The following is a 26,554-nucleotide window of genomic DNA, read 5'->3' as shown; positions in this document are numbered from 1 at the left end:
CTGCATTTGCCCTACATTTTTCTCCTGAGACTAAACCAGTAATAAGACTAGAGCTTTTTCTATTTTGACATCTGATCAATTATTGGTTGTTAATGTTTTCGACTGGATAGCTTCCATTTGTTTGCTTCTTGTTTCCAGCATGCAAGGGTGCCCTGTATCCACTGAAATGCTGATGAAAAGGCCTTAAAAGCTCCCCTCACCCTTTTAACATCCAGCCTGATGAAGTGAACTCAAATACTTGCTCATTGTGTTCTTATTTTGACTGGTCTTAATAAAAGCCGTTATATGGCTTCTGTGAGGAAAAAAATGTGTGCCATTAGTACTACCTGTACTAAACACAGAGATTGCTCAGGCTTGTAGTTTTCTCTGACACAATTGGCAAATTATTTGCAACATATATTTATTTATTTATTTATTTACTTTATTTGTAAACAATCCCCCAATCATCAAGACTCAAGGCAGGTTACATGGTGCAAAACAATGTGATCAAATCACATGAGATATCTAAAAAGAAATGCAATATGGCTAGGATTATAGAAATTAGAAAGTACAAAAAAGTATCAGACACGGAATGAAACAATGCAGAAAATGGAACTGCAAAAGTAGAGAACAATCTGTGTAGTGAATCAAGCATGACCACCAAATGCATACATGGCATCAGAAAGACAGCCACAAATACAGAAAGAACTCACACTGATTTGGAAGCACTGGTCTTAGTTGCTGACAGGCCTTTGTTCCCCAACTCATGGGTGGCTGCCTACCTGTGTGTTCTTCCTTTCCATCCCAGTGACACAGAGGCAGGAAGCTCATTAGGGTTGGGGATGAAGAAAGCCTGACTCTTTCTAATGACTTAGAGGGCCTGGCAGGGCCACCACTAGAGTGCTGCGCTGTGGAAATGCAGTACAATGCTGAGGCAGCACCTCTGGCTGGCTCTTTCTATGTTGTCTAACTGGGAAACTTGAGAGCCATTAGAATTGAACTTGCTCAGGATAGCAACATCAGGCTTTTCCGCATGCTTGACTTACTCCTGATTTTCTTAGGAGTTGATCCACAAGCACTGGAAACAGTTTGGGCAGGGCTCTTCTACACGTTTACCTTCCTCCTGCATTTTCACGTCAGTTTATTTTCTTCTGCACGTGCCTTAAATAATGAGGATTTTCAAGGAAGGGTGCTGTCATCATCAGTGGTGTCACAGCACTTCCCCTTTAAAAAAACACTAAAATATCAATATATCTAGAGAGTGTTGTAACAACAAGCTTAGCAGATTCTCTGAATTCCCAGCTTCCATTAAAAAAAGTAAGTCTCTATCCTCCTCCCTTGTGGAGATATAACGGGAAAAGGCATATGTGCATGAGGGAAATGGTGAGACTTTTAAAAAATGAAAGTTATGAATTCAGAGAATCTACAAACCCTATTGTTACAATGCTCCAGCAACATATTGATACTTTTAAAAAGCCCACTTATTTTCAGGGTGGGGTAAGGAGAGGGAATGGTTTGACCACCACAATCCAATAATTGAAAAGTGGGCTGGAGCTGGGTGGGAGTATGTGGGACAAAGAAAACCAATAGAAACATTACACATGAGAAAAAAGCTGACTCAAAATCACCTTCTGGAAAAATATCAGGGTAAAAGTAGTCTTCGAAGAACAGGACAAAAAGTCCGGGGTGCAAACTAAAGAAGTGAAAACTAAAGGCACAAAAATGCATGTGAAACTCAGGGGATAAACCAAAGCAGTATGGGTCCTGAACTGACAAATATAAACCAGGCAGAAAACTCCATACTGTTGGTGTCCCAACTAGCTCTCATGGAATGCATACATATACACATACATGCATACATCTGTATATTTCCCGAGTTTGCAGTCTCATGGCACATTCACAGCCCTGGTATCAAGAAAAATGATGGTAAATGTTTGGTCTATTATTGTCAGTGTTCTTAATTCATAACCACACCTCCTTCAGAATTTGACAACTTGGGATGGCACAGGGGAAATACTAACTGGATGACATTCAAGTATATACTACATGTCTTTGGAGACAACGTGAACCATCTTCAGCACATAACATTTTATAGTAAAAGTAAAGATTTCCCCTTCTCGAAAGCTAGTCGAATCCGACTCTGGAGGCGGTGCTCATCTCCTTTTCCAAGCCAAAGAGCCAGTGCTGCCTGAAGACTTTTCTGTAGTCATGTGGCAGGCATGAGTAAACACCAAGGCGCATGGAATGCTGTTACCTTCTCATAGAACTGGTACCTATTTATCTACTTGCAATTTCTTGCTTTCGAACTGCTAGGTTAGCAGGAGCTGGGGCCAGAGACGGGTGCTCACTCCCTCACACGGCACTAGGGTCTTGAACTGCTGAGCTACAGACCTTCCGGTCTGCAGCTCAGCGTCTTAACCTCTGAGCCACCACGGACCCTACTTTAACATTTTATACACATTTTAACATTTTATATATACTTTAACATTTTCTACACAGCAGCAATAGCAGAAGAAGAAGCAGTATAGAGAAGTTTTCTAATAATTCACACTTGCAACCAAGCACCCATGAAACCCACAACATTTTTACAGACATATGGGACAAACATACCTTCTTCCTGGACAAGGGCATATAAAGAACTGTATTTTAACGTGAATGAAACAGCAATAGAAGTACCATGAAATTCTACATAATCAGGTTCTGCTGCAGTAAGGAGAAACACCAAAATCCAGAAACAAATTCAATACAAGATGATTCTGTGATTATCACTGATAAGATTGTGATGATAAAGAAATAGTGGACCAGACCATGCAAGCCAATGGGGCTTATTCCCAGGAAAGTCTAATTATGACTGCAGCTTAATGGAAGCAAAAGGAGTGAAAATTAAGTGTCACTGTGTCATACCTTAATGTTGTCCTTAATGCTGTCCTTACCTGGTAGAACTCTCTGACAAATAACATCAGGGCCCTGCGGGATCTTATGCAATTCCTCAGGGCTTGCAAGGCAGAGATGTTCCGCCAGGCATTTGGTTGAGGACGGCAACGGTTAAACATCATGGCTGGCACCAATGCTCCCTCTAAGCCTTGGAGTCTTGTGAGCAAAAATCCTACTTTGTGAGCTACTGGCATTAAAGCTGTGAGTGAACGATTTGGCTGCTGCATCAATTTGTTTGCTCTGGAGCCCTCCTTCCTGAGCTAAGGCAAAGATGTGTGCGCTGGAGGCTAAAAAACTGTGAGCTAGCTCACACTAACTCAGCTTAGAGGGAATACTGGCTGGCACCCTACTTGGATCCCTATCCTTATAGAGCTTACTCCCCCCCCCTCCCCGAAATGTGTGAAGCACCCACAGACTAGACATGGGAGGGAGCTACAAAATTTTCATCACTTGTTTTAATCACTGTATGTTGTTGGACTTGGTTTTATGCTTATGCTTTTAGAACTCTGTACATCGCCTAGAGCCCCAAAACTGTGAGGATAGGTGAATAATAAATGGAAATAAATAAATAAATAACACTTTCCTTTCTCCCTAATGAAGGCTGCTCTGTAACTTGAAGATATACTCATACATTCAAAGACTCCAAAGCACTGCCACCAGAGTGAGTTTCCTGCCTTTCCTTTCTGTTGCAGTCTGCTGCACACACACCCCAATTCTGCTTCGGGAGGGGGTAAAGGAATATTCATGAACAACTCGGAGGGTAATGTGGATGGGAGGGCAATTTTTGCCAATTCTCCCCCTCTGTCAACAGGGGTGCTATTCTGCTGAAGGACTGTCATTACTTTGGAGGAGGAGGAGGAGATTGGATTTATACCCCGCCCTTCACTACCCAAAGGAGTCTCAGAGCGGCTGACAAATTCCTTTCCCTTCCCCTTCCCACAACAGACACCCTGTGAGGTGGGTGAGGCTGAGAGAACTCTGACACAAACTGCTCTTTTTCAAGGACAGCTGTGCCAGAGTTTGTGACTGACCCAAGGTCACATCAGCAGGTGCCAGTGGAGGAGTGGGAAATCAAACCCGGTTCTCCCAGATTAGAGTCCCCGCACTTAACAACTACACCAAACTGGCTCTTTGGTGAAATGGCATCTTTGGATTTAACCCAAATGTCCCATAGGAGAACAATTTCTTGTTTCTGATTCTTAAAAAAACAAAAACAAAAAACCAATATGGTACGATTGTCCTTTTCCCCAAAAAGCTGATAATTTAGATCAGATGAGAGAGTTAACTATTTGGGGGGTGGGGGGAATTTTGCTTCTGATGACCAAAAAATGAGTGATCTCAAAAAGGGAGGAAATGCAATTTAGAGATGGTTATGCACCTATAATGTAAAGTTCTGAATAAAATATGGCCTAATAATTTGCACTTAATTTTTTCTATTATACATTGCCCTTGAAAGGAAAACAAAACCCAAAAATAAAAACATAAGCTATCTGGATCCTTGTTCATCAAACTGTTGTGTAATATTCTCCAAAACACCCAGAAAACCCAATTAAAATATATCAACATCACATTCAATTGATGTGAATACATTCAAAAGAAAATAAATGTAACCTATTTATGGCTATCTTACACAGAAAGACTGTAATCTTATTAATCGTCATAAATTTCTGCAAACATATGTGAATAAACTAATAAATAACTCAGCAAAGCAATTATTTGGAAAAGTAGTATGACACAGAACCATTATTTTTAAAAAATAATAATCACAAGAGGATGGCCAGATACCAACAGAGCAATCCAGTATTTATTTTGCTAATGGTTTCTGGAACAAACACAATGAATTAGTCACCCTGGGCAGGCCTAGGCTGGGAGGGCGGGGCATAAATTTGAATAATAAATAAATAAATAAACAATGTAGAGTTAAAAGTATGCTAATGAATGACATAATTTAAAAAAAAACATAAGAAAAAATGAATGAAGCATCTGGAAAATTTAAAAAGTACATATTATGAACTGAGATCAAGGCAGCTTCTTGAACAAGTGATTTCATTTTATTCAGCTCATAACAACACAAGACAAAACTACATAGAACAAGGCTGACTTATATACAATTTGAACGGCCATAACCACACCCAACAAACAGATAACAACCAGTAGGAATAGTGGGCTTGGAACCAATGAAAGTGGTTCCTGCCGAAGGCAAAAGCTTCTCTGATAGGCTCTTTAGAACAGTCCAAGTAATGCTCTGTAATATAGGACTGTGCGTAAGCTTACTCATGTCTTTATTGTATTAAGACATAACAGTACAATTCTTCTGGAACTTATCTGTGAATACATGCTCTATGAATGAGTGCTCCAAGCTAATGAATTGGGAAAGTTCAAGCACAGTTATCCATGAACACTAGAAACAACAGAATCTGATTTGCCTGTAAAAGATTGGCAAATGGCTGCATAGCAGTGGAAGCATTTTAATGGGTATATACAAAAATATTTTTGCAGTGCTACTTTTCAAAATTATTTCTTTACTTAGTCCTTTTTTACCCTGCCCTTCCTCTGAGAAGCTCAGGGTGGCATCATGGCTCTTGTCACAACTCCATTTTATATTGACTACTGACTACAACTCTGAGAGGTAGGCTAGGCTGAGAGGGAGATGACAGTGACTGGCCCCCGGACACCTTTCACAGTAAGTGGGGATTTGAACGTGGGTTTCCCAGGTCCTAGTCCAACACTCCACCTACTGCACCACATTCATTCCATTCATTGTCTCCCGTTCTGGGGAAAGGCAGGTTAGGATGTCTGCCTGACTAAAAGTACAGTGGTACAAAGATTTTGGAATTTACAGACTTTAATATTATATGCCTAAATACAGGGTCTTCGTATGGTCTCTGTTAGACCTTTCAACAACTTAATTGAGATTTGACAACTCCAATTATTTTCATCATAATTTTCATTACTTCATCGATAGAACAACCTCGAAATTTGGGCTAGACATACAGATGTTACATTTCATTATTTCTAACATCATAATTTGTAATAGCCCATGAACCATGAACAGGACTTAATTCCCACTCATAATCTGAGAACAAAACTCAGGGTTGGATCCAAACAGCTTTTCCACTGCTGAGAAAGGAGGATGGGGTCTTCTTCCGCCATCAAAAAGGCTGTGCTGGGGTCATGGGACCTGAATGGACAATAGCTACATGGAATGGGGGCTGTAGTGAGGATAACAACTGGATGAAATTGAGTGAGAAGATGGGATGAATTTAACCCACAAGCCTGCATCCAAGCAAAAATACTCAGAATCAGGAAGTAGCGTCCCATTTCCAAGCAAATGTGTGACCAGTGACAGTGGAAAAAGGTGACACCCTCGGGCACACTACATTTCTTGAAGGTGAGCTCTGCTAATCCCTTCACCCTTTCCTTTTATTAACAACCTTAATTCCAGTTTGCCCCAGTTTATTTATATACTATATATACTGAGTTTATTTATATACTATATATACTTGAATTTATATACTAAGGTGATAAACTGCCCTCAATTGTTTTATCATCTTCATTAAACTGTTTTCTATTTGGGCAAATTAATCGAAAGGGTGGTGGCAATACAGATACAGAGCTTTCTGGATGACGCTTCTGTCTTAGATCCCTTCCAGTCTGGCTTCCGCCCGGGACACAGGATGGAGACAGCGCTGGTTGCTCTTACTGATGACCTCCAAGGGCACCTGGATCGGGGTGTGGTGTGGCAGCACTGTTGCTGTTAGATCTGTCGGCCGCGTTCGATACGGTCGACCACCAGTTGCTGACCCACCGCCTTGCCGACGTGGGGATACAGGGGCCTGCTCTTCAATGGCTTGCCTCTTTTCTCCAAGGTTGGGGACAGAGGGTGGCGATAGGGGAGGAGCAGTCCCGGAGGCACCTACTTGAGTGCGGGGTGCCTCGGGGGCAGTGCTTTCCCCGATGGTGTTTAACATCTACATGCACCCCCTTGCCCAGATCCCGCCCACCCAGCGGTTCAAAAGCAGTAAATATACATAGCGAGTAGATAAATGGGTACCTGCCCTTAGGTGGCAGGGGGCACCTTCCTCCATGTGAGGTGTGTGGCGGAAACAGCAGCAGCGGCGGCGGAGTGGTAAAGCAGCGGAGCGGCAGCGGCGAGATTGGCGAGGCGATCCCTTGTGCCAGTAAGCGTAACATCGAGGGGTGGAACCCGACAATGACGGAGGCAGAGGCAGAGTCGTGGAAAGGTGCGGTGACGTGGAGGCGCAGGCGCGACGTAGCCAAAAATGGACGTTGTCCGGGCCATGATCGACATGAACCCCACGCGCCAGGGTGGGCCCGTCGGAAAGAAACCACCAAGCTGGAGGACCTGCTCGTGGACACCAGGGACGGGGGCGCCCACCCCGAAAGACCGCCTGGAGGAAGGAGCCGGAGCCAGAGAACAGCAAGCCCTGCCACCTGGGTGCCGGTAGGCAGCCCCACCACTTGTATACTATGTGGCCTTAGTTAGGGAATAGTGATATTTGGAACCTGCATGTAAACCACTCAGAGACCCTTCGGGGTCAGAGCGGTCTATAAATCGAATGGATGATGATGAGGAGGAGGAGGATGATGATGATGATGATGATGATGATGCAAGAAATACTCAAATACCTCCCCCTCCACACCCTCCATGACCACTGTTCCATACAACAGATCCACCCCATAGATCTGTACAGGGGCATTACAGTCTCAGATGTTTCATTCTCAATCCCTTTCCTAATCATCCCTACCTTAAGAGTTTGACTTTTTTTCAATGCTGCAGCACACTGAGTTAGAATATAAGAGAAGTCATGTTGGGTCAGGCCAGTGGCCCATCCAGTCCAACACTCTGTGTCACACAGTGGCCCAAACCCAAGTGCCATCAGGAGGTCCACCAGCAGGACCAGAACTCCAGAAGCCCTCCCAGTGTTGCCCCCCAAGCACCAAGAATACAGAGCATCACCCTGGAGGAAATGACTACATTGGAGAGTAAACTTCCTTGCATTAGAACCCCCCCCCAAAAAAAATCTCTGCACCTGACTGGGCTCGGAAATGTGGAGGAGGATGAAGAAATGGGCTGGGACAGTTCCGCAGGGCCTGCAAGATGGAGCTCTTCCACCAGGCTTTCAATTAGGAGCCGCCCACTGCTACCAACGACCATCACCAACTAGTATTACTATTAACATCATGCTAATAGGCTGGCCCTTTTTGGAGATCGAGATACAGCATCATGTGAAACCGGATACTGCTGAATTGGGACTTAGCCTTACATCTTATAGCCTGCCATCTTTAACTGACTGAAGGATTGACCATCATCGCAAGCACTTTAACTTTAACTGTATAATATGTGATTTTTTAATCCTATTTTTATGTATTTATATGTTTTATATGACCCGGCACATGGTGCCACTGAATGTGAGCTGCCCTAAGCCCACCCTGTGGGGAGGGTGGGATAGAAATTTAAATAACAATAATAATAATAAACAACTACCAGTGATTATATCCACTTTTTTCCCCCTTACAAATGTAAGCATCATGTTAGTGGACTGAGGGATTATTGCCTTTCTCTAATTACATGTATTTTAATACACAAAAGGATGCATGTCCACACTCAAACCAATGAATCCGGAAGTTTATGATTTTATCAGATATTTCAAGAAAAAGTTTTCTGAAACAACTATACCTTCATCATGGCTTCCTTTAGCCAGTGGAGCCTAAAAATTGCCAGCTGACTGTATTCCCCCTATCTGTAGAAGTTTAATATTCTCAGATACACAAACTAACACCTGTGAACTAGATTCAGGTGGGTAGCCGTGTTGGTCTGAAGAAGCTGAATGAAGTTTGAGTCCAGTGGCACCTTTAAGACCAGCAATATTTTATTCGGGGTATAAGCTTTCGTGTGCATCCACAATGAATAAGAATTGTGCATGCAGACAAAAGCATATACCCAGAATAAAACTTTGTTGGTCTTCAAGGTGTCACTGGACTCATCTGTGAAGCAGGTTTATTTTAAATGGCCAAGAAGAAATAAACAAGAACCCCTTTGTTTTTTTAAAACAGCAGGAGTGAGGGTGGCTCGCCTATGCAGTTTGGACATATTTTCTTCTTGCCTTATGTCCTTGTTTCAGACTGTTGTGTGAGTGCCTGTAACAGCAGATGTGAATGTGTATCTCTTCGAACACCACAGTCGAAGTGCATACATTGTAAAAGTTTCAAAGGCAATTCCACTGAAACAGGCAAATGGAAGGATATACCGGCACTTTGTTTTTAGCAGCACATGCCTGAGTCCCTGTGGTCTTGGTACGCATATAAGTAATTGCTTTATGAAAGCAATGTGGTCTTAAGTAACAACTCAACTCTGATTTAAAAAGAGATGAATGAGGAGTTGGCCGTTGTCTGAAAGGGATGTTGATCACCTTCCTGGTCCATACATATACAAAACCTTTATGGTATATCTGTGAAATCCATATATTTAAGAAAAGGGCATACATTCCCCAGAGATACAATTTAGTATGAATCAATTAAATCACTCTGAACCAGCTGAAATTAGTAAAAGTACTCAACACTGTCATATTGACATACCCAGGCACTGACACATCTGCCGCAGGTGGTGATTTTGAAGTCCCCATAGAGATCCTTGATGGCTCCAGTTGTAAAGAACCCCTCTACCATCAGCAAAATGCCGTAGACAAAGAAGGCAGCTGCTACTCCATAGATCACATACTTGAAGATGTCAATCCTGAGTAAGAAGAGTGAAAGGTTTTCAAATTACCAAGGTATTAATGTTGATTCTGAACTCAGGATTATAAACCATACAGCCAATGAAATGCATGCACAAGAAACAAAGATGCTTTTCCCTGAAAGTCATCCAAAGCATACTCTGTTTATCAGATGTTACAGGGCTCTGTACAACCCAAATGCCACACATCCCCCACAACCACATTTTTATTTATTTAGAAAAATTAATGCTGCTTGTTCAAGGCAGATCACAATAAAACAAAACCAAAGAAAAAGTAAAAACAATACAAACAAATCTTATCAATAAAAACAGATCAACAAAAGCAGACGTCAATAACTGGAAAAACTGCCAATAAAAGCAATGGGAAATAAAATCCCACAAAAAGGAGCATTTAAAATGATACAGATAAAACAGTCCTCAGGATAGGAGTAGGCAATAAAACATATATAAAGATGGATCCTCTTAGTTCAAAGCCTGGGTTTTGGCTCAGCCCTTAAAGGAAAGTAGACCCCAAGTGAGCATGAAAGGAGAGGGTGTTCAAAGGCAAGATGACACCACTGAAAAAAGCCCAACCATCCTACCTGCAGGTGGGGCACAGAGAGCAGGGCTTGAAAAACACATGTGATCTGGACAATATGGGAGGAGGTGGTTCTTCAAGCATCCAGGCCTCAAACCATTTAGGGCCATACAGGAAAGAACCAGCACTCTGAACAAAATTAGTGCAACACTAATTTTAGCAAAATACAACACAAACCATCAATTGCTGAAATATTTGGGTAGATCAGTGGGAAACACTCTTGCAATGAGTTCATCCAGTTAACACATTCTGTCACTTTCAGTGTGGCTATATTCGTATATGTCTGTGGAGGTGGGGTGGACAAGAAACCGTATTTTCAATATGAACGAATCCCGTAGGCAAGACTCATGTTCCTCATCCTTAATTGATTATTTGGGCCAACAGAAAGACAGTGCAGGATCCAACCCATATTTTGGAAGACTGTTTCAGTAAATGAAACTTCTTCACAACCCAGAACTTCCCCAGGGATTCAGGGCTGACTTCAGCATACATTTTTGGGGGATGAGTGAATCCTTAATTCAAGACGGCAGCATGGCAAAGAGGCTTGGTTGATTGCCCTGTCACTTGCTTAGCTTGCCTGTCAACACAGAATGCAGTGAATTTTTCAAAAGTACAAACCTTCCTGCATGAGCCAAGCACACAAACTGGCACGTACAACACAGAACTCAAAGCCAATGCCACACAGTATTTGCAGCACGTTCACTATGTGCTGCTTCTCCCCCCATCCTAGATGAATACTGTAATGTCTGAAAAAAATGGAGTCTGTGGACATGATAGAAGTGTGTTTCCAATGATGAGGGCACATGTTTACTAAGCTTCCACAGGCACAATTCTCTTTAAGGATTAAGGTGTTCATAACAGTGAATTATGAACCGGCTGCATATCAATAGAACAAACAAACACGCACACAAGAAGCTGCCTCACTGAAGCAGAAATGTGAGCTATCAAGGTCAGTATTGTCTGCTTTGACTGAAAGTAGCTCTCCAGGATAGCAGAGAGATCTTTCACCTCACATTCTTCCTGATTCATTTTTGGTGGATATGCCAGGGATTGAACCTTGGACCTTCTAAATGCTAAGAAGACTACTGAGTTACAGCCCTACCCAAAACTGGGATGGGCTGTTAGCAAGACTGATGTTAATGCTCCTTTTGTTTGTTTGTTTTTTGTTTGTGGAATGCTACCTTATGGCATTTACATTCTTATAATTAGCTACTCAGCTATCAAATTAAGCATAAGAAGTGTTTGTTTGAAGGTCTCTATTGATATTTCCCTGAAAAGGTAAATGGTGTGCATATACAATCAAGATTGAAATAAGGACCATGTAGGCAAGAAGGGAGGATTTATTTATTTATTTAAAACATTTCTATGCCATCTTCCCACCCAAATAGGAGTATGGTTGCCATCCCCTTGGTAGGGCCAGGGGATCCCCCAATTTCGGGGGCCCCAATCCACTGTCGGCCAGCTGGCCAGTGGGGAAAGCTCCACCCCCACATAGCAGCATCCCATGGGAATGCTGGCAATGCAATGACATCACTAGTAGTGACATAATCACATTGCGGCCATTGCACAGCGACATTCTAGCCTTCAGGGGAAACTCTACAGTTACCATAGAATTTTTGCCCTGGACATTAAAGTGTTGCCACACAACAGCCCTAGTGTGATGATGTCACTATTGGTGATGTCTTTGCGCACACGTCAGAAGAGTCCCAGCAAGGTGCCAGGAAACCCCCGCGACAGCAAAGGTGAGACCTGACAACCCTAAATAGAAGGTGAATATCAAAGCATTTAAACATTAAAACAGAATTAAAAATAAAGTATATCTAAAGTAAACAATTCAATAAGAAAATATAAACAAAGAAATATACACAGTACCACAATTAGAGAGGAGGGCCAATAATAGAAATAAATAGGAGGAATGTGACCCTGTTAGTTCTCCTGGATTTCTCAGTACCCTTTAGTACTACCAACCATAGTATCCTACTGAGCTACCTCTCAGCACTGGGACTAAGAAGCACTGTTGTTTCGGTGGTTGGAGTTTTATATGGAGGGTCAGTCTCAGAAGGTGTTGCTGGGGGATTCCTGCTCTGCCCCATGGCTGTTGGCCTGTGGGGTTCCACAGGTTCCATCTTAATCCTCCATACCATGTAATACCTATACTGGGAGAGGTCATTGGGAGGTTTGAGCTGCAGTGTCACCAATATGTGGATGATCCCCAGCTCCACCTTTCTTTTCCAACTAATTCTGAAAATGCTATTGATGTTCTGAGCTGCTGCTTGGAGTCAATAATGTCAATTACTATTATTATCCTTAATGAAAGGTTAAAAGTGTTTCTTCAAATGGTCCAGAAGTGCCCTTTTGAGTTTACTTTCTCCCAGTGGGAATTCCTTTTAAAAAGCATTTGGTTCCTAGCATGCTAACTGAAGTACACCTTTCAGACTATTTACTTTGACAATAAGAAAATGGTTTATTGTCTCTGCAAGGCCCCTGTATAATTAAACAATGTCCAGTTATTTTAATCTGCTATTCTACAGGACTGGAACAAATGGTCTGCAGTCTTTTATGAGATTTTCCAATTCAGTTCATCATTGTTTGTGCCCTGTAGAATATGAAGTTGTTTTAGTACATTAAGACAATAGAAATAATAGGAATGGTATCTCAAATTTACCAGCTTGCTGAACATTTAAAAACTGTTGTCTACATCTTTTACATTGTGTAGAATACATTTAATGAAACTGATCAAAGACACAGTTGTTTGATTCAGACATAATTCATAACCATGATTTCAACTATAGTTAGTTTGTGACATCAAGATTCAGCTAACAGACAATCACTCAAATCTAGAACAACTTTTGAGTCCCGTGGCACCTTTAAGACCAACAAGGTTTTATTCAAGGTATGAGCTTTTCGGTGTACACACACTTCCTCAGATCCTCAAATCTAGGTTTGTGTCAACAGTTGCTGGTTTCACGTCCTTCTCTTGTTGTCTGGGATGGTATTGCCAGAGTACAACACAGAATTAAACCAGGATTCAGCTGGACCTAATTAACCATAGTGGCCTATGTTCAATCATACTAACCAAAGTTAAAGTAAACCATGGTTTTGCACAGTGTTTGAACTAACCCCCCCCCCGGCATTACTACTGAGCCATTTCTGGTTTTATTATATCCTGAAGGATTAAAGGCTGAAGGAATCCTCAAGCTATTATGTGGAATGACTTAACTGTTGTACTTTCCAGTCATGGGTGTTAAAAATTAGAAATCAGACAGCATGAAATTAGAAAGTTTTCCATGTAACCTGCATTACATTGCTAGAGAATGTACTATATTCTAAACAAGTGAAGAAATGTTTCAAATTTCAAAAATATAACCAGACTCTTCCACTTTTATAACATACTATTTGCTAACAGGAAACAGTAGCAACACTGATTTGCTATACATCTCCAGATTCTATGCAGTGAAATGAAAGAAAGAGATTACCAGTATTAAAACAATAGAATTACTAAACTAAGACCTACTTTTCTCTGAAACGATAAATCTGTCTGGCCTGTTGCATTTCATACTGCAAGTGAGGGTTCACATGCCTGAATGCCATACTATTACCATCAACAAGCACACTCATACAGAAAAGTAGCATGTCTGGAAGAAGTTTAGCCGCCTTCTTCATCTGATTCTGATTTTCTCCATACAGACTTGAGTTTTGTTGGGATTATTTTGCATGAAGGAGCATTCAAGTTGGGTAAGCAAATACCCGCATTCTGACAAAGTATCTGATGTTCCTGTTCCTCTCAGTTTCAGCCATGGTCAAGACGCTGAAAACAAGCCAAAGCTTAACCCCAACAAGAATATTTAGTTAGTTAGTTATTAAATTAGATTTACTAGACCGCCGTTCCTTAGGGTTTAGGGCAGCTTACAACAGAATAAATATACAAATCTCAGTTTAAAACTAAATTAAAATAGCCTAATAAATACCAATACATAAAACAGCATCTATGAGATAGTGGAAAACAGCCTATATGAGATGGCGGAAAGAATTCCAACTCCCCAGCCTCCCTAGGGGGAGGGGTTACGGGGATGGGGACTTATGTAAGAGTGCCAAATGACACCCTGTTGCTGTTCTCAACTGAAGGCCTGGTGGAACATCTCTGCTTTGCATGCCCTGCAGAAAGGTAACAACTCCCAAATGGCATGAATGTCTTCTGGTGTTCCACTAGGCGAGGGTCAGGGCTGAAAAAGCCCTGGCCCTGGTTGAGGACAGCCAGACTTCTCTTGGGCCAGGGACCACCAGGAAGTTCTTATTTCCTGAGCATAGTGTTCTTCCAGAGTGTGATCCTCTCAACTTTTGACCAAGTCCAGTTAGCTTTGTTGCACTCAGTGAGGAATTTTGCAGTATGGTTGGATCCATCTCTTTCACTAGAGAAGCAAATCAGTGAAGAGGTCAAGAGTCCATTTTTCCTCCTTTGGGCTTCGTTTGTAAATTAAACCTGATAAGGATTTGTTGATACATGGCAGGGGTCATTTGGGGGGGGACGTGGGGGGACGCCATCCCCCTGGGTGAGGTGCGGGAGGGCGGGGCCTGGAGCTCCCTGCTGGTGCCCGCTGGAGGTCGCCGCCGGCTGTGGGGAGGACACACATCCGGTGATGTCAGGGGGTGTGGCATATGCTAATGAGTTATGCTAATGAGTCCCCCTAGCTCTTTTTCTACGAAATGACCCCTGGGCAAGACACTACTAACACACTTTATGTGGGTCTACCATTGAAGACTACTCAGAAACTTTAGCTGGGGCAAAATGCCATGGCTCAACTGTTCCTTGGACCCAGTAAAAATATTCATATTGCACTTACTTTGTGAGTGTTGCACTGACTGTTTCTGAGCACAGTTCAAGTATTAGTTTTTACTTTTAAAGCTCTGGATGGTCTGGGTCCCCCTATCTACAACACTGCCTCTCCCTGTATACTCCCCAATGACAGTTGCAGATAGCTATTCAAGGCCTACTCTGGGTTTCAACCTGTAGGCAAGTTTCAACTTCGCCTTGCTCAGGCTGGGGCTTTTTCTGCAGTGGGATCGGCATTGTGGAATGGCTTTCCTGAGGATGAGCAGGGCCCCTGCTTTGATTTATTTCTGGCACTGCTGCAAGGCTGAATGGTTTTAAAAGGGCTTTTAAAATATAACTAGATCAATTTGTGTGATCTCAATATCTGTATTTTTAGTTTCATTTTTTTAAAATTAATTGTCCACATATTTTTAAAATTTTTATTGTAACCCACCATCTTCAGAGCACCAAATTTACATCTGCCACTTAAATCTAATTTTCAATGTTCATTAAAAAATATAAGAGTTCTAAAACAAGGAGGATACTGAGCACCTACTCAACATTTTATTTTTGAAGAGATACTTAGCTCCCTAGTAACTGAAAGAACTGCTAGGTATCAACTATATAGTAAAAGACAGACTGAGTGAGAAAAAACATTTATCGTTACCTAGGGCTGCCAAGTCGACCCAGGGGGCAGGGAAACCCCCGCCCCAGAGGCCCGTTCCCCGACGCCGGGGAATCAGGCCCTGGGGGGAACCCCGCCCCAGCGTGCGCATCACCAGGAAGTGACGCTATGACGCCAGGCACGCTGGGGGCGGGGCCACAGCCATACAAGGGAAAACTCTATGGTTTTCCCTTGTATGGTTGTGGCCCCGCCCCCAGCATGCCCGGCGTCATAACGTCACTTGCTAGTGACGTGCATGCGGCATGCGCGTGCTTTGCGTGCGCACGCACCGGGAGCCAGCCAGGAGTCCCCCGCGGAGGAGGTGAGTGCCACTTGGCAACCCTATTGTTACCTTTGAATTCTTCACATTTTTATTATGCTCCTTGCTAGGTCATGTGTATTGGCCCTTGTGTTTAGGGATTACTTTTTTACGAGGCTTTCATTGGGCTCTTATGTATGTTTTTAACTGTCTTTCTAATAAATACATGTATTTTTGTATATTATAAGTTTTAACAAGGTTTTTAATATTGGCCCTTCATTAGATTTTCTTCTCACCCTTTTGGTTCTCGATTCCGGTTTTTGGGTCAGGTTTGTTTTCCCCTCGCTGTGTCTTACTAAGACCTAGAGTTACCAACTCTGAGAAGGAAAATTCTAGGAGATGTGAGGGTGGAGCCTGGGAAAGGCAAGTTTTGGAGAGGGGAAGGACACCTATAATGCCATGGAGTCAACCCCCCAGCAGCCATTTTCTCCAGGGAAACTGATCTCCGTAGCCTGGAGATCAGTTGTAATTTCAGGAGATCTCCTGGTCTCACCTGGAGGTTGGTTACTCTAGACCCCAGAAAGCTGTAGCCAGTCAAAATAGGTACTATTGAACCAATCAGATGAATGACCTGATGATATGGCAACTTTGTATGTTCATAAGCGTATGTGTTTGTAAAGCCAAATCTAACCTAATAACAAATATAGTTTGATTTATTTTGATTTAAAATGGGACACACTCAGAACTTACCAATAAAGCTGTTTAACCATTGAAATAGAACTTAATAATTTGTGCAGCTCTGTCTTTTATCATCTACAGTTAGTTAACACATTTTTTTAAAGAAATTGAAAGTTATAATTAAATTTTGCAGAATGGTAAGTTAAAAGCATAAGAAAATCCAAGCTGAATCAGATCAGTGATCCATGTAGTCCAGCATCCTGCTTCACATAAGAGCCAACCAGCTGCCTGGAGGGCCAAACAAACAGAGCGTAGAGGCTGAGGCCCTCCCCCTGCTATTGCCTCCTAGCACTGGCTTTCAGAGGTTTACTTCCTCTGAATAATGGAGGTCCTCTTTACTAACTATGATTAGTAGTTTTCTATATAAGTGCAAAGTTATTATGGAATTACTAGAAATATTGATACTGAAAGAAACATGGCATATTGAACTATTATCAAATGGATTCAGACAAATTTTGAATAACCTTTTATATTCACTCAGCCAGATATATTGGGGCAGGGGAGGGACTGGTATTTTTAGCTTCTTCAGTAGCAGCAATACAGAAGCAAAGTTACAAAAGGTTAAGCAGGGACTTACATGGTAAAAACATCAATAGTGTCCCCAGCAGCTCTTGCCATATCAAAATAGGTTTGAAGAATGTTGACAGTTCCCGAGAGTGCTTCATGACCACAGCCACAGAAGAGTGCAACTCCAGCATACAGCAGGATGGTGGCGATCAATGAGGCATAGGGAATGCCCCCCAAGCACTTGATGCAGCACTCAAAGCACCCTGGACAAATACAGAAAAGAAGATAATTTGAACACATTTACATTTTCCACTATCCCAAAGCTAATCCATGTTTTTTGTAGTCATGGATACTGCATATGCACTTTTTGCAAACATGAGTCTGCAGGATCTCTCTTTAGTATGAACAGGGTTCTGAGCCTGGAAAAAATATCTGGAAGGTAAAATACAAGTGTAGGCCCACAATACTCATGGGGGGGGATTCCCTCACACACACCCTCCACTTTCCTACCAGGCCTGCAGACTACCAGAGCGACTTCCAGGCCATGACTCTGAAGCTGTGCAGCCAGCAGCAGCATGCTTAGCATGGCTCCCAGGCTTCAGCAGTATGGCCAGAAGGTGTCCTGGGCTGGAATGGCGTATGCCTGGTGCATCTCCTGGGTTGTGCCAGTGGCAGGATGCCCAGCATGGCTCCTAGGCTGTGTGACTGCTGCTGAGCCTAGTGCAGAGCTGTGGGCTGTGTAGCCATGGCCACTGCTGGACCCAGTACGGGAACCTGGGCTGTGCAGCTGCCACCACTAGGCGCAGCATGGAGCCCTGAGCTGTGCAGCCGCCACCACTACCACTGAGTCCAGCATGGAGTCCCAGGCTTGAAGCCACTGCTGCCTCTGGACCCAGTGCAGCTGCCTGGCACCACCACCGCCAAAGGTATGTGCCTTTGTGCAGAGAATGATGGCATATTGAACTATTATCAAATGGATTCAGACAAATTTTGAATAACCTTTTATATTCACTCTGCCAGATATATTGGGACAGGGGAGGGATTGGTATTTTTAGCTTCTTCAGTAGCAGCAATACAGAAGCAAAGTTACAAAAGGTTAAGCAGGGACTTACATGGTAAAAACATCAATAGTGTCCCCAGCAGCTCTTGCCATATCAAAATAGGTTTGAAGAATGTTGACAGTTCCCGAGAGTGCTTCATGACCACAGCCACAGAAGAGTGCAACTCCAGCATACAGCAGGATGGTGGCGATCAATGAGGCATAGGGAATGCCCCCCAAGCACTTGATGCAGCACTCAAAGCACCCTGGACAAATACAGAAAATAAGATAATTTGAACACATTTACATTTTCCACTATCCCAAAGCTAATCCATGTTTTTTGTAGTCATGGATACTGCATATGCACTTTTTGCAAACATGAGTCTGCAGGATCTCTCTTTAGTATGAACAGGGTTCTGAGCCTGGAAAAAACATCTGGAATGTAAAATACACATGAAGGCCCACAATACTCAGGGGGGGGATTCCCTCACACACACCCTCCACTTTCCTACCAGGCCTGCAGACTACCAGAGCGACTTCCAGGCCATGACTCTGAAGCTGTGCAGCCAGCAGCAGCATGCTTAGCATGGCTCCCAGGCTTCAGCAGTATGGCCAGAAGGTGTCCTGGGCTGGAATGGCGTATGCCTGGTGCATCTCCTGGGTTGTGCCAGTGGCAGGATGCCCAGCATGGCTCCTAGGCTGTGTGACTGCTGCTGAGCCTAGTGCAGAGCTGTGGGCTGTGTAGCCATGGCCACTGCTGGACCCAGTGCGGGACCCTGGGCTGTGCAGCTGCCACCACTAGGCACAGCATGGAGCCCTGAGCTGTGCAGCCACCACCACTACCATTGAGTCCAGCATGGAGCCCCAGGCTTGAAGCCACTGCCACCTCTGGACCCAGTGCAGCTGCCTGGCACCACCACCGCCAAAGGTATGTGCATTCTCTGCCTTTGTGCAGAGAATGCTACTGTACTTTTAGGAGAATTTAAAAACCCCTGTGTATTTCTTTAATTTTCAGATTTTTCTGCACAACTGGGGAGTCCCCCAAGTGTGCAGAAAGATCTGTTTAGCCTCCACATAACCCCAATTCATGGATTTAGCTATCCGTAGATGGGGACCATGGGTGGCTAATAGATGTATTTTGTTCCAATCCTATGTGAATTATTAACACAGTTTGATTCTTCTGATTTACATAAAAATATTAAATAGTGAACATGAGACATGGGAAGACAGTGAGAGCGAGGAGGGGGATATTTTGATGTCCAAGGTAAATATGAGTCTCTTGCTGTTTTTTGTACAACTGCAAAGTACAGACAGCAATTATTACCATGGGAAGAGTAGAGTCCAGTTTATGTGGCTGCAATGCATATCTACCAGAAAAAGCCTAGATGATCTCATCAGTCTACAATGGAACAAAACCTGCACTATATGACCACTTAATGGCATTGGTTCACAGTGTAAATGAACCTTCTTCTTAACTGGCTGTCTATTAGTGTTGGCAGAAGGGAAGTGCAATATACTGCTGCTATTGCATTATTTTCTACTTTCTGCATCACTGACATATAATGTCTGATCCTTTTTTGCACTGTTTGTAATTTTTGTACTCCTAGTCCTACTACATTGTTCATAAATCTCTTATGCCATGTGTAATAATTCCATTTTTGGTGTGTGTGTTTCTTTAAATGTTTAGTGTGACTGCCCAGACTGATGAGGTGGAACTGATGTTGTTTCAGCTCTCCTAAAGCTGTTCTGTATCACATAATCTAGCTGTAACAAACTAAGCATGTATGAAAATGCCATTTTTTTGCTTCTGTACATTTCTTCCAATCTATTTTCTGTGTTAGTTTCCCCATTTCATTCATTTATTTTACACTGCTTTATTTTTCCAGCATTTATATGCAAAAAAAAGGCATATTTTTTTCCCTCAAATTTAATTATTTTGACCAAGGGAAAATGACGGAAGTTTCTTCGTGTGACTGCAGTTTCATCATCTGATTCACTACTAGATGTTATTCTCATCTTCAGTTTCTGCTCCTTCACATACTTCGCCATTTTTTAAAACAAACAAACAAACAAACATCTTCCACCATCTCCAACAGACAAGTAAATCCAGCATTTCCTACTTTATTGCAACTACAGTATGTCCAGTGATGTGTTTAATGAGCCCAGGGGGTTCTGTATTTACTGAACTGATATATATATTTCTACAATTTGAATGCAATCATTTTGAATGAACATCAAAACCACACTGAAAAAGTGCCCAGACCCTAGGTCATTCTACAAAAAGAGAGAGATTTTTAATTTTGAATTCCTGGTGGCAGCAGAAATCTACCAAGTTCATGTACACAGAAAGTGTTTAAAGGAGAAACAGTCTCCCCAATAAGCAGGACGCCACACCATGTAATCAGCCTTGAGTCTCCGTCAGAAAGCTATAAATAAAGTAAATAAATAAATAAATAAAATGGCAGACTGTGAAAAGGAGGGTTGCAAATTCTGTAATGGTCTCAAATAAAGGATACTCCATTCGAAGGAGGATTTCTAGCAATCTTGTTTGCACCTTTGTAGACATCAACAATGACAACTATATACTTCCAGATCTCACTGTGTATTTCTTGCTACTTAAACCATTTGTTACAATGTCAAGAACTCAGGTCATTAAACTGGTTCTACTCATCTGAATGCTATGCCTAGAAACCACTCATACACATAGAGAAATATTAGATCCAACTAAAAGAAATATGCTTCTACAGCATTGTTTAGTATCTAACAACCTTTCATCAATCTTGCAGTATAAATGAGTAAATCCACTACTTTCCATCTATGAAACAGAACAATTACTATACAACTTGAACTTCTGATGTCCATTGCCTGTGCATCCTGCTTTTAGCTCTCTTCTACACACCCTGCCCTGGCCCTTTACTCTAGCTCTCACATCTATTCCTCAGGTAAGATCTACTGTATTACCTCTGAGGTACTGGAATTGACTCTGGAAGGAACCCTAAGTCCAGACTGATGAGGTGGAACTGATGTTGTTTCAGCTCTCCTAAAGCTGTTCTGTATCACATAATCTAGCTGTAACAAACTAAGCATGTATGAAAATGCCATTTTTTTGCTTCTGTACATTTCTTCCAATCTATTTTCTGTGTTAGTTTGACAAACTGCCAGTCTGAACTCGGCCTATACTGATAAGAACAGTTGTCAGTCTACTGCAGTCACTTGTATTCAGCATCCACCAGCTGCAGGATAGACATCAAAATCAAGCCTAAACCAATCAAGCCTAAACCAATCTTAAGCCAAATGGAAACTGCATTACTCCCAACACTAGAAAAAGGGAATGTCACGTAGAAAAGATGGTCACAATCCAAAACACAGCAAAGCGCACTTAATCCCATTGAAATCAATCATTTTAAGCAAACAATTTATTATTGGACTACAGTCAATTACTGTTATTTTAGAACACATATAAGAAGGCACGATGCCTCCATGCTTTTTAATTTTATCAGATTCAGATGTCCAACTAATCTAACTCAAGTTTTTATACGTGTATGTCGGTTTATGTCCCTGAATTATTTCAGAGGAAGTACACAAACTATAAACCTCTGGATCCCCATTTCATTCATTTATTTTACACTGCTTTATTTTTCCAGCATTTATATGCAAAAAAAAGGCATATTTTTTTCCAGACGGTCGACCATCAGCTACTGATCCACTGCCTCGCCGACACTGGGGTTCAGGGGCTTGTCTGGCAATGGCTCATCTCCTTTATCCAAGGTCGGGGACAAAGGGTGGCTCTTGGGGATCAGCTGTCCCAAAGGCACCCACTGATCTGAAGAGTGCCCCAAGGGGCAGTGCCCCAATGTTATTTAATATCTATATGTGCCCCCTTGCCCAGATTGCCCGGAGGCATGGGCTAGGGTGTCACCAATATGCAGATGACACCCAGCTCTATCTATTGTTGGGCAGTCAGTCCAACTTTACCCTGAAAGATCTGGACTGAGCACTATAGTATGTGGTTGGTTGGCTTAAACTGAGCTGACTGAAATTGAATCTGACGAAGACAGAGGTCCTGTGCCAGAGTCAGAGCGGACCGGCAATAGGGATCCCACTACTGGCCTTCAATGGGGCACCGCTGGTGCCAGTGCCAAGGGTCAGGAGCTTGGGAGTGCTCCTGGATGCCTCCTTAACAATGGAGGCCCAGGTAGCAGCCACTGCCAAGGCAGCCTTTTAGTATTTTTGGCTGATTCAGCAGTCGGTTCCCTTTCTCAAACACAATGATCTGGCAACAGTGATCCATGCAATGGTCACCTCAAGACTGGACTCTCTACATGGGGCTGCCCTTGTCCCAAATCTGGAAGCTGCAGCTGGTGCACAATGCGGCAACCAGGCTGCTGATGGGTCTCCCTATGCGAGAGCACATCCAGCCTGTGCTGAAGTCATTGCACTGGCTGTCAATAGCATATCAGATTCGCTTCAAGGTGCTGGTTTTGACCTTTAAAATCCTATATGGTCTGGGGCCTGCCTACCTGAGGGACCACCTTTCACACATGTTCCCCAGAGAGCACTGAGGTCAGGGTCTCAAAACCATTTGGCGCTCCCTGGACCGAAAGATGCCAGATTGGCCTCTACCAGGGCCAGGACCTTCTCAGTGGCAGCTCCACATTGGTGGAATGAGCTCCCGGAAGACATCAGGGCCCTGCAGGACGTTTTACAGTTCTGCAGGGCCTGTAAAATGGAGCTCTTCCACCAGGCCTTTGATGAGGAGCTGCTACTACGGTTAAGGCCCTCTATGTCAACATTAACATCAACAGCCTGTGATATTCTGGACACCAATTTGCCCATGCCTTTGTTACCACCTTAACGTGGCCTATTGAGATGTTACCACCACCAGCACTATCTGTATTTGTGTCCTGTCATGTTTCTGAGTTTTATGATGTTGCACTGTGTTACTGCATCTGTGTTTTAATATTTTTTTTGTAAGCCACCCCTGAGCCTGCCTTGGCAGGGAGGGCGGGATACAAATCGAATTAAACAAACACTTGGAATGTTCCTTTCAATGTAAAAATTACAACACAGTGGACATATGAAAGAAGAGTGTTTCTTTTTGTTCTCCAAAACAATACTGCAGCAAACGAAATAAATGACACCTTTTTACTACTTCTCTGTCTCCCTGAGGATTTTTGTGTCTCCCTGAAAACAGTTGTTCAGTTCAGTTTATTGTTACGGTTCTTAGACCAGCCATACTAAAAGGAAACACACATTTATAAGATGCCAAAATGTTAAAATACATAAAAAACATTGAAAAGCAGTTTAAAATTTAATCTAATGTCTAACTACCATAACTACCTAATATCTCACTACCATAAAATGTCTGTAACCTGAGTATTGCCATGCAGAAACTGGCTACCTGGTCGGTAATCTTGGGATTTCCAGCCGATAGAAGAAACTTGAGTCAAGTTTTTTCAGAAAGGCCCAATTTTTTTTCAATCAGTGGAGTGATGATCTCGTTATGCACCACTTTATAATATGGCATATGAAAAACATGTGCTCTGTAGTCTCAATCATGAAGGCAATCGAACAATCAATACATCCAGGCTGGGTTCTGGGCTGAAAAACTCTCACTGGGTTGTAGGTTACTTCTCAGAGATATTTCAGTGCTCTAATGATCTGAGTTGAGTTCTACTAATTAAATGCCAAAAACAAATTAGTAATCCACACATCAAAATCAAATCTGTTTCAGTGAAGACATCAGGCCAAGAATGAGGCTTTTTGTCTTATCTCTGGTCTCAGTTGTTAAATGGCATTCTGATAAATGGAATGGGTTGTTTCTTAATAGAGTTTGCTTATTTATAGGCATCTGTCACCATTATGAAGATGTATGAGAAATAAAATCTGAACTTTGAGTTTTGTCTCATATCCTGCAAAAATCAATGGGAAAAAACGTTGATAGCTTTATTACATGCAACATTTATTGGCAACATGTGCATATCTTGGGTTCAGATACATATTATGATTACATTGAGATGAATCACTGAATTGTCTTTTTTCAGTATTTATATTTAGATGCTCTTAAATGATGAAAATATAATGTTTCATCTCACATGCTCCAAGTGCTTGAATCTCCATGATACATCTAAATAGGTGCATTTAGTCAGATACTGCTGACCCTAAAAATTGATCGACTTACCTGGCATCAGATCAGGTAGGCTATATCCGAGACAGTCAACAGATTACCAGAAGAACTCCCAGATCTCTTAACATCACAAATTAAGGGAGCATGCCTGTTCATTTTTTAAAAATGTTCTTCCCCATTTCCCAGGAAGCAGAATTTCTCCCAGCCAATCTTAGCCCTGCAATAAATCAGGTGAAAGTTGCCTTGGCCAATCACAGAGTCTTTCTTGGAGAGAAGGGAAATTTTAAACTGCAGCCTACCATTAAGTTGGCCATTTGCTGCCACATGCGTTATGCACTCACTGCTCCTTGTGTCCTGAAAGAGATGCCTTGCCTGGATTATGTTAGCCCCCATCTAGCTGGATCCTGTCAGGATAGAGCTCCTTGACAGAATGGTCTGATTTATTACTTTCCTCTGTTATTTTCTCCTGGAAAGGGTTAGTAAAGAGAGGGGCAACATTTGGTCGCTGGAGGGGGGTGGGGAGTTGGGAGAAGTTATGTTGTTGTTTTAGGTTCTGTGTGGTTTAATATTTGGTTTGATCTTTTACTTTCCTTTTCTGTCCTTCTGAGGAGTTTGGTTTTTTAATCAGGGTTCATTTTTCTTGGTTTGTTGGCTTTTCCAACTGCCCTCAGAGTTATCTGTTGTCCATCTGTTTTTGTAAATTAGTGATTCTGGGTAACATAATTTTTATTGCTTGGGTTTGAACAGGTAGGCTCCCAACGAACCTATTGCAAAGAGATAAGAGCTTTAAAAATGCTCCTGTTTCTCTACAATGTGATTGGCAGGGCAGATGGGCACCTCTCTAGACTGACACTCCTCAAAGGACTGCTTACTCACAATTCTTAAATTTTATTTTTTTTAAAACTGCTCCAGAAAACCAGCAGCCAATTTTACACATTTTGCTCTCTCTATGCAGAGAGAGCGGCCATGGAACTGTATTCAAAGGGCTGTACAATTGGGCCTCTTTGTACTGTTCACTTGAAACTTGGAGAGTCTTGGGCTAGGTTCCCTGATACTTTGATAGCATTTGGTAAAAAAAAGAATCTACTCAGGAAAATCTGTCACAGAAAATAAAGGACAGACATCCAGTCCTAATGGAAATGGAGCCTGCTGAGTCTTCACGATATAACAACAATGCATCTGAGAATTCTTAAAAGTGATACACCTTCTCTTTCTTAAATTATGATATGCAATTGAAATTATTTTTTCCAGCATACACCCTTACATCTAAGTAGATTTCTCCTCCCCCTTTTTACACAGTAAAGGCACCAAGGCTTCCTTTTGTTCCATTTTTCAGCTAAAAATCCTTCCAGTTGATTTTACCGGATCTATCTGTGCTTCAATGGACTTCAAACGATCTAACTCTGATCACCGTGGCACTGTATATTTCCTCTCCATTAAAAAACAAACACACATACCAAAAACTGGAGGGGCAAAGGCTAGGAAATGCTGCTGCCCCTTGTTTAACAGGCAACCAGCCTGCAAACAAAGCAAATGGCTAGGCTGAGTTCTCAGATTAGGTGGCAGCACTACTACATCTGAAGCCCAAACCCTTTATGACCATATGTCATAGTCTCTGGCATATGGGCATGCATGTGCATGCAAACACACACACACACAGAGAGAGGGGGGATCTCATTCACTCACACTCAACACACTTGCCTTTGTCACTAAATACGCTGAATTATTAAAACAAAATGTATTAGCAAACTCTTCTTTGCTGGGTTTTTAAAATCTGAGATGCATATTGTTGTTGGAAACATGGCTTGCAAATAAAATTTAGTACATCATATGGGGTTTGAGAGGGTTATATGTGTGTATTATATGTAATACATTAATGAAAAATATAGATTGTTCATTTACCCACTACTAAGAAAGACTCATCTTTATTTAAGCAGTGTACTCATATAAGAAGTGTATTGGCTTCCGGTCTGGCTCCCGCGAAAGGCAGACGCATCCTTGGGTCGCTCCCGAGGGGCGTCTCGCCCGCCCGCGGTGGAGGAGGGAATCCGCGCGAGCGGAGACCCGAACGAGCCCCTCAGGATGTGAGGAGCTCGGATCCGGGGCGCTTTAGGGCGCTCGAGGGGGGAGTCTCGCTCTCAGCCGAGAGGTTGGAGACGAGGC

At 42.5% G+C, this 26,554-nt stretch overlaps 1 protein-coding gene across 1 annotated transcript in view; it reads right to left on the bottom strand.

Moving 5' to 3' along the window:
- The window catches only part of GPM6A (glycoprotein M6A), a 186,143-nt gene that overhangs the window by 27,359 nt on the left and 132,230 nt on the right, over positions 1-26,554 (bottom strand). Inside the window, exons 2-3 of the mRNA XM_015408137.1 lie at positions 18,338-18,530; positions 9,514-9,670 (exon numbers count right to left, since the gene is read on the bottom strand). Of these exons, the coding sequence (XP_015263623.1) occupies positions 9,514-9,670; positions 18,338-18,530 (350 nt within the window). The remainder of the gene's footprint in view (positions 1-9,513; positions 9,671-18,337; positions 18,531-26,554) is intronic.

This window comes from Gekko japonicus, unplaced genomic scaffold, assembly GCF_001447785.1.
Source record: "Gekko japonicus isolate JY-2015 unplaced genomic scaffold, Gekko_japonicus_V1.1 scaffold109, whole genome shotgun sequence".
Taxonomy (NCBI): Eukaryota; Metazoa; Chordata; class Lepidosauria; order Squamata; family Gekkonidae; genus Gekko; species Gekko japonicus.
Note: the sequence above shows the minus strand (reverse complement) of the source record. Positions and strands in the feature narration are given on the sequence as shown.